This window comes from Tyto alba, unplaced genomic scaffold (assembly GCF_018691265.1).
Source record: "Tyto alba isolate M040663 unplaced genomic scaffold, T.alba_DEE_v4.0 Super-Scaffold_27, whole genome shotgun sequence".
Classification (NCBI taxonomy): Eukaryota; Metazoa; Chordata; class Aves; order Strigiformes; family Tytonidae; genus Tyto; species Tyto alba.
Genome location: NW_024881301.1, coordinates 33,574,648 through 33,583,357, shown reverse-complemented (window position 1 = coordinate 33,583,357; position 8,710 = coordinate 33,574,648). Strand labels below are relative to the sequence as shown.

Genomic DNA, 8,710 nt, shown 5'->3' with positions numbered 1-8,710 from the left:
GTCAGCAACAATGGATTTATTTTATCATAGGATGACAATACTTGTCAAGGCCTAGAACTGATTAATTGCTTTCTGCAGCCTATAATTGTTTTTACAATTTCATATTTGCACAGCTCTATATTTTCCTTAATAGTTAGTGCTGTTTGCATTCACTTCCTTTTTTTTTTTTTTTTGGGGGGGGGGGGCGGGGGAGGGGAGTGGGCTTAGCATACTTAATCTTATGAACTCCTGAATAGTGTTTTATATTTAGCAAAGACCCAACTTTCTGTTACTGAACTAGTATGGTAACCCAAAATGGATACTGACCATTGGAGGGTTTTTTACATTTTTGTTGTTGCCATTGATATCATAAATGGAAAATAATACAACTAATAAAAAGATACATCCAAGAAATCAGTAGTTGCTAATTTTCATGGTCCTCACTGTGGAACCAAGATGGTCATGTCATGGCTACAAATGCACAAAATACATTAAATCTGTTGATTGAATATCGTATCTATTTTAGTTTAGTTCTTATTTCAGACATTCATTCAAATCCTTCATTGTGAATCAATGCATCAGATTCTTACCTGCTGATATTACTGGACAGATCTCAGATTCAACTCAAAACAGACATGCTAGAAATAAGCTATTTATAAAACATACAGTTATGGTGGTGTGCCACGGGAATTTAAGCATGTCAGATGATTTCCCACAGGGAAAATGATAGCTGGATTATGTAATATAGACTGATATTTTGTCATTCCTCAGATAATTCCACTGTGCTTTTTATTATCAAGCGAACCTCTGTCTGTTACCACTTCTATTTCTTACACAGTTTAGAAAAACACTCATAATTATCAGATGTAAGACAACTGGGGAAGATAATGAGCCCTCATCAGATTATCAGTCACTGGTTCCTCCATTTCTTTTTGTGTGGTATGCCAAACCCTGTACTCCCATTGCTCAAGCAGTGCTTAATTTTTGCACAAAGTAGAACAGCCACAGGGACTGAATGGACCCCTCTGCCAAATATATCCTAGCTTCTGAGGTCAAGGCTTTTTGTAGGTTCTGATCTTTGTGGATCAAAAAGAGAGATTGAAATCCAGGTATGCTGAATTCCAGGTGGGTATTTTCATTACCAGATGAAAGGCAAGTCTGAGGGCTCCCTTTGTGAGTGGGATCAGTCATGGGCTGAGTTATCTACTGATCAGACACGGGAAGTGAGACAGGCAGAAAGATTTATGCTCTTTAGATCTCCACAGTTCCCCATATCCCAGTCGTGTGTATGACCTTCACCCACAAGTTAGGTCCTTTTGTGCTAAGGACTTCACAGAGATGATCCCTAACCCAGAGCCTGTACTGGCAGGCAGCAGCTTGCCGCTGTGGATAACGAGGTGAGTAATTTAATTAGGATTTCGAGGGGATGCAGTGAAGTGATAGGATAGTCACAGGCAGCCCCACTTAACGGTCAAGGGCAGCATGGGGAAAAAAAGGCATGAAGCCACCTTTTGGACAAGCTTTCAAGAAGTGACCAGGCTCTGCACTGCAAATGGATCAGGACTAGAGTTCAACCCCTGGTACAGGGTGGGGGCTGCAAGAATTGGAGCCACACCTGAGTTCTGAATGGGCTTGAAAACGAGGAAAGATTTTACGTCTAGGCAACACAGGAAGGGAAACCACTCAAAACCAGAGAGATTCCCAATGGTGGTCTAAAAATATAAGCAATGTGCTAATATTTGATGAAGACAGAGAAAAGGATGATTGACAAAAAAAGCAGTGAGAGTCAATTATAGCATTTTTATAGGAGTGGAATGGCACGAAAGATTATATCTTCAAGAAGCCAAGAAGGGAGACACTTCAAGATGTAGATGCAGCAATCTGTCTGCTACGCCACAACAATTAGCAGTGAGTTTTCAGTTCTCACCATTTCAAAATGAGTACTTGCAATTTTTTTCAAAGATGTTATTTATCACATTGTGTGCTTCCCACTCCACCGGGATCTACTGAAAAATTCGTAGAGATGTTATATGGTAACAAAAGAAGAAAATGCAATGCTGACAGCTACTGAATGATCCAGCTTGTCAAAATTACCTGGCAGTTATAGAAGATGAGAATTATAATTTAGTATTGATTACCTTCAGGGTAAAAAATATTTCTCACGATTTGCAATCACATATTTGATACATCCGGAATGCCCCAAGCACATACCGACTTGCGCAACTAAAGGCTTATAAATCTTTTTGTCTCGAATTCATTTTCTGACCGCGGCGCAGCCGCTGAACCGAGCGCCCTGCTGTGCAGCGAGAAGCGTAATCAATACACGCCGTCAGAAGCGACAAGCGCTGCTGGAGCTCCAGGCTGGCTGCCCACCACTTTCGTACCGCCCCGCGCTGTTTGCGCGGCTGCGCAACGGCGGATTTTGCGCTGTCCCCCCCCGTCCCGCCGCTTCTGTCCGCGGCGGGGGCGTGGTCTCAACGGAGGGGGCGTGGTCTCAACGGAGGGGGCGTGTTTCGAGGGGACGGGCGTAGCGCGAGGTGGGAGCAACCCAGTCCCTCCGCCTGCCTCCTCCGCCGCGCATGCGTGGTAGGCCGGAAGTGGGGCGGGGCAAGGCAAGGCGGCGGCGGGCGATGGCGGAGAAGTTCGACTCCCTGGAGGAGCACCTGGAGAAGTTCGTGGAGAACATTCGGCAGCTCGGCATTATCGTCAGTGACTTCCAGCCCAGCAGCCAGGCTGGTCTCAACCAGAAACTGTGAGGGGACCTGCCGCTCCGCCACCCTTTTCCGTTAGCAGGCCCCGCCGCGGGGCCTTTGCCGGGGGCCTGAGGGGGCCGGTGGTCCTGGGCCCCAGGGGACTGGGGGCCAGTCACCTTCCGCCCTAGCGAGGCGCGGGAGGAGCGGCAGGGCGTTTCGCCGGGCTCTCCCTGGCTGGGTTTCACGGCTCTGGTCCCGCAGCCGGGGTTAGGCTTAGCGCAGTACGCCCCTTTTTGGTTAAAACCCGCCCGTTTGTCTTCTTACAGGAATTTCATGGTAACGGGCTTGCAGGATATCGACAAATGCCGACAGCAGCTTCACGATATCAGCGTGCCCTTGGAAGTTTTTGAGTAAGTAACTTTGCACCTGGAAGGGAAGGTGCTGCAGTTGGTGTGATTTGAGGTAGCGTGGGTGTTTTCCCTGAGGTCTCCTTGTATTAACTTAATGTATGTAGGCAGTAATACAAATTCTGCTGAATCCAGTGATTCAGTAAGCAAGCATTTGTTTTGGGAATATATTTTTACACTAGGTTAGAATCAGGATTTCAAGCTGCAGGTGAAAATAAGGGTGACAATAAATAAGGCTAGTCCTTAGGTGTTTCGTTTTGGTAGGGGCAGTCTTCCTGTTGGCAGAGAATTAGAAGGCTAAAAGCAAAATCATGAAAGTAGAGGGAGAGCTATGCAAGACAGCTTTTATGATATAGCTAACAAGTTACTTCACTAGTGTTTCTTGTAAGTTCAAATGTCACTGGTTTGTGATACTCTAATGTAATATTTGCTATACAGGACTTTCCTCAGTTGGGCTCTCTATCTGTAAGTCTGTGATGACAATCTTAAATGTGCTGCTTTCTTTATTCAGTGATTGAATTTTCCTTTGTTAGGCACTTACATTGCAAAGCAAAAATACACTTAGAGGTTTGCTGATACAGGTGTGTTGTATTTTTACTATGATCTGTGCACTTCCTCCTCACCCTTGAATTTCTGGGTACTGTATTCCTATGTGCTTAGTACTCACCGTGTATTAACTTAGCTACTTCATAGGTAGCACCCTTCCAATTGCTTGGAAAAGGACCATCTTTCTTCATGGATGTGTACCTAATGCCTGTGAGGAGCTAGGTAGTTATATTTCTTGTTTGCTTTCAGTAGTTTTTTTCAAAGCTTTGGGCTTTCTGGAAACAGATTTAAAACAGCATACCAAGGCAGCTGTTTGCTGGCCATGGCCTAGTCCTCCTTGAGCTGTCTTTCAAAACCAGCTGTGTTAAACTTTTTAAAAATGCATCTTTCAGAGAACAGTAGTAACAAAAAGACAGCAAGGTGAATAATTCTGTACCTTGGAGAACATCCTAGTAGGATTATGGTCATTTAGGTAGTATATTTTCTATTTTCAGATACATAGATCAAGGCCGCAATCCTCAGCTTTACACTAAAGAGTGTCTGGAGCGAGCTTTGGCTAAAAATGAACAAGTGAAAGGAAAAATTGACACAATGAAGGTAAAGCAGAAATAATGAAAGTACTTATGTATTTGATAAGTTTTTACTTTTCTGTAAATATGTGAGGGTTTTTCACTTGTGCAGTTATTGAATTCCCTTATTAGGTGACTTGTATTATGAATTGCTCTGCGTCCTTGTATCTTAATTGCCACTAATATAGCTTGTCCTGGAAAGGAAACTTGTAATTCATGCCACAGTTGGAGATGCAGATGTGGCTATGATTTTGTTTTTGCTAAAGTTGTATGTAGCATTACAGATTTATTTGTTTGTTTGTTTTCATTTTGAATATTAGCAAGTACCTCACACTGTTACAGATCTGTAACTGTGATGTATGTAAAATTAGGAATAAGCAAAATGGAAGGGGTATTTTTCCAGTCTTGAATGGATCTTAGATATTTAAATGTCAAATGTGCTATATAAGCATGAGTTAATCTTTATAAAATTACTTAAAATATATGCCAGTGTTTTGGGTTTTCTGAACTTTCATCTAGTATGAACCTAAATACTCTATTGTACTGGTTAGCTGATGGAATTACTGCTGAAAAACATGATCAGAAAAAGTTTAGTGACAATTGAGAAAGGGCTGTTTGTGTTTCAGAACATTCATTGACTGAACTTAAAATCAGTGTAGAGGATGGCAAAAAATGCTGCAGAATAGAGACACATCTCCATATGTTCTAAGCTTCTCTTTCTTTTGATATGCTCTGTGCTTGTAAAAGTTGTAGGAAGAATTGTGTATTTATAAGCCAGGTGTGAGTTCTTTTTTGGAGGTGGAGTGGTCTCCATATCAAATCAAGAGGCCATGTCCTTTATCAGTGTTGCTTAATAAGGTCAGATATTCAGGCACCAGCGTTTACCAGAGAGGTTCAACTACTTTGTATTTCTTAGGTGAAAATGCTAGTTAATTTATGGGAAATTAAAGGTGTGAATGTAACTTTCTGTGTTTGCGTGTTTGGTTTTGAAGGTTTTTTTGGGGTACCATTCTCTTAGGTCACTGAAATGTAGAACTATATTGTATGCTAACATTTCTGTTCATCAGATGATATTGCTTGATGAAATCTAAATAAATTGTGCCAATGGCATATATGCATTTTTTTTCCTTTTTCCAGAAATTTAAAAGTCTGTTAATTCAAGAACTGACAAAGGTGTTCCCAGAAGACATGGCAAAGTACAAAGCTATTCGAGGAGAAGATCCTCCTCCTTAGGCTGGCCTTTGATAGCACTAAAAATGTCAATCCATAAACTGACACCACTCTATAAAAACATTGATTAGAGAGAGGGGGAATCCAAGCTGTCATAACAACTGTAACTAAAAATGGCAGTGATGGACTGATTGCTAATGGGTCTGGTCTGAAGCTACTGAATATTTCTGAAGACTTTGAGTAAAAGATTGCAGTTGAAACTTTCTATGGGAATCTATTCTTTCCTGAAAGGCTTTGGAGATATAATTGTTTACAGGTCATCAATGCAAATCATTTCGCACAAAGTACATTTCCAGAGCAGAAAATCATGGGTTTTGTCTTCTGAAAAGTGTGCTCCGAGAGTGAGGGCTCACTTCTTTTTAAGGGAAGTGTATTTATTATACTTGATAATTTTTCATTTGTAAACTGCTTTTTTTCATTACTGTACAAACACTTGACTACTTTCATCTTGCTAAATTCTACTGAACAGGAGCCTGTCAAGGGCTGCAGTTCTCATGTGGCATAATGAATTGCATCCAAGAAAAACTTCAGCTATTCTTGTTTTGTTCTATGAGCTGCAGTGCAGATGGTTGAGGATATAGAAAGTGAGCATATTCGGGAACTAGCTCCTCAGCAATGTTAATATTTTGTTTAGTATTTAATGTAAGCTTTTGTTTAATTCTACCCATTTTCTGTAATCTGGTTGTTGAATAAAAATGTGAAAAAAAATCTAAATGCTAATGTTTTTCTGTTGCATGCTACTCTTTGGAGAATGAACTGAAAGCTGTGAAAAATAGCGTATTCTTCAGTCTCACAGTGATAGAAATAAAAGATATTAAAACTTTGCTATTAAAGCAATGTATCTGAAGATATTGTCAACCTGGTATTTTGGTTTTGTGGAGTAAACTTCTCTTTTAGTACCCGAAGCAGGAGATTTTGGGGATCAGTGATTGTCAGCTGAAGCACTTCAGATCAGCTGCAAACTCATCTGTGAGACCTCTGACTGTTCATGCGTAAGGGTTGTCCCGGTATCAACCCCCGTGTTGGGTGTAATGTGTGTGCAGAAGACTAGTTTTACAGGGGAAGCAAGAGGACCTCTTTTAATCTTGGAGATTGTTGAAACTTGAAACATTTGTGCTCACATTTGTCCTTCCAGATGTAACTGGACTTTTTTTGCATCAGTAAATGAATTTTTTACATTGTTAACTTACTTGCTAAACTTAGTGGTTTTGGGTAGGAGCTCCAAAACAGCGCTATATTTGTGTGCTCTATAGCAGATTGACCTAGTTCATGAACATACCTAAATCCCCATTAAGGTCTTTAAAGTTGTTGGTTTCCACAGCTGAAGTTCTGCCTATGCTGAGTCACCAAGCTGAAGCAAAGCCCATCCCTAGTGCCAACCAGTCCTATGCCCGATCCAGCTTTGGCATAATAAAAGGAAAAACAGAAAGTTAGGTGTTTCCCTGCATTAGTTAGTTAAGGCTTGTTACCTGGCAGTCTAAGTTAATCTAATTGCTGTTACATCCTCCCCCTCCCTGGTCTGCACACTTGCATTTCTTTGTACTTGCTCCTGCACTGATCACTCTTTTCCCTTCCAAGGTGACTGTAATAACTTGGCAGAAAGCAGCAATAAAGAAAAAGTGCACTGTGGTTGCCTTTTGCTCTGCTTGGGTTGCCAGGTCCCTGGGAGTTTTTGCTTGTGACTGGTGAGTGGGATGCATACAGGGCACAAGTAAAGAAAGTATTTTTCAAGTACGTAAAATGTGGGCAGCAGAGCTTGAGAGGAAAACTGTTGGCAGCAGGCAGGTGAAACTACATGTAAAAAGTAGTTGAAAGAGAATGCTTGTGGGACAAGAGGCCAGTAGATAATGGTCTGGATACTGGAGTACTCTGGCTCGTAGCGCTGACATCAGCTTGCGTGTCAGACTTGGTGGACTAGCACAGTTGAAAACTGGTGCTTCCAGGAAGTCTTATTTTTTTATTTTTATTCCAAAATATTTTACTCTGGCTGTGCAAATTCTCTTAGAATTAAAAGTCATCTAGATAGATTGTCCTTCCTATTTGAATTTTTGTATCTGTAAACTTTATATGGTGTTTCCTAATGCTTTAGAGCATCGTTGGTAGCTTTCATTTTCGTAACAGCAATTTAGGAAAAAAAAAATGAAAGCACTCTAGAAATTGAATGAAAACAAACCACATAAGATTCTGCTTATGTCAGCAAGCTGACATTTTGTTTGAATGTAGACAGGCTAACTGGGGAAGCACTGGAACAGGTTGACCAGACAGCTGGTAGAATCTCCAGCCACCTTCAGAGGTTTTTAAGACTCACCTGGACTAGGCCCTGAGCAGCCTGGTCTAACTTAGCAGTTGCTCTGCTCAGAGCAGGAGCCTGGCTAGGTGAACTAGAGGCTTTTTCCAATCAATATGATACTGCAAGACTATGATTCAAATAATACAGTCTGCAAGTATAAAAAGGATAAAGGGTAGAGGCTAAAATTGCTGAAAGAGAAATTAATATTAGGCATTAGAAAACAATCTTATTGTAAGGCTAGCAAAGCAGTGGTATAGTTTTCACATTGAGGAAGTGGAGTTTCCATCAGAAGAACATAATTCACAAAACACTGGTATAGTTTATCCTATCTTAAAGCAGGGAGAGAAACAAGATGACTTTATGAAGTTCATCCCAGCCCTTTTTTGACCATAGGATTATACCATTCAGGAAAAAAAAAAAAATCTGTATGAATTAGTGTAAAATATGTATTGAAAGAGAGCAGGGATGGAGAGCAAGGACGAGCGGCAGTGAATCTGAGTTGTAAGGAAGGAAATTTGATGGGCAGGAGGCGTAAGTTCTTCACTGAGACTGGTTTAGCACTAGAACAGGTTCTCAGAGTGGCTGCAGAATTGCTGTCCTAAGAGATTGTTTCATCTTGCGTGTACAAAGTTCTGAGCAATTGGACATAGTGTAAAAGTTAGCCCATCTGGGGGCAGGCAAGTGAACTAGATAACCTGCAGAGGTCCATTCCAACCATTTTTTTCCTGGTTTATATGATTCTATAATTTTACCTTCTCACAGTGAAAGGTTTTTGGCTATTCAGTCTCAACACTGATTTTTTTTTTTTTTTTTTTCGGTATGCTGCAGATGGTGATAGGTATTTAACTAGTGCAGGGACCTTTGCTTTTATGTAGCACAAATTGTGATTAGCACCTGTGCTTGTAGTTGAAGCACTGAAGAGGTGTTGCAAGCTTTATTTGCTTTTCAGTGCACTAGGTTGTGAGCAAAAATAGTTTTAAAGGTGTGTGGGATCAG

The 8,710-nt window shown here is 41.0% G+C and overlaps 1 protein-coding gene across 2 annotated transcripts in view; it reads left to right on the top strand.

Annotated features, from left to right (window-relative positions):
- The first annotated feature begins 2,566 nt into the window (after nucleotides 1-2,566).
- MED10 (mediator complex subunit 10) overlaps nucleotides 2,567-8,710 on the top strand; it is an 81,317-nt gene continuing 75,173 nt past the window's right edge. The window contains exons 1-4 of one of the 2 annotated variants that reach the window (XM_032988338.2): nucleotides 2,567-2,731; nucleotides 2,999-3,082; nucleotides 4,120-4,222; nucleotides 5,332-6,257. In XM_032988338.2, coding sequence (XP_032844229.1) covers nucleotides 2,610-2,731; nucleotides 2,999-3,082; nucleotides 4,120-4,222; nucleotides 5,332-5,427 — 405 coding nt within the window. In that variant the 5' untranslated portion in view covers nucleotides 2,567-2,609 and the 3' untranslated portion in view covers nucleotides 5,428-6,257. Of the gene's footprint in view, nucleotides 2,732-2,998; nucleotides 3,083-4,119; nucleotides 4,223-5,331; nucleotides 6,258-8,710 lie in introns of those variants that run through there. The other variant, XM_032988337.2, reaches the window with a different exon arrangement.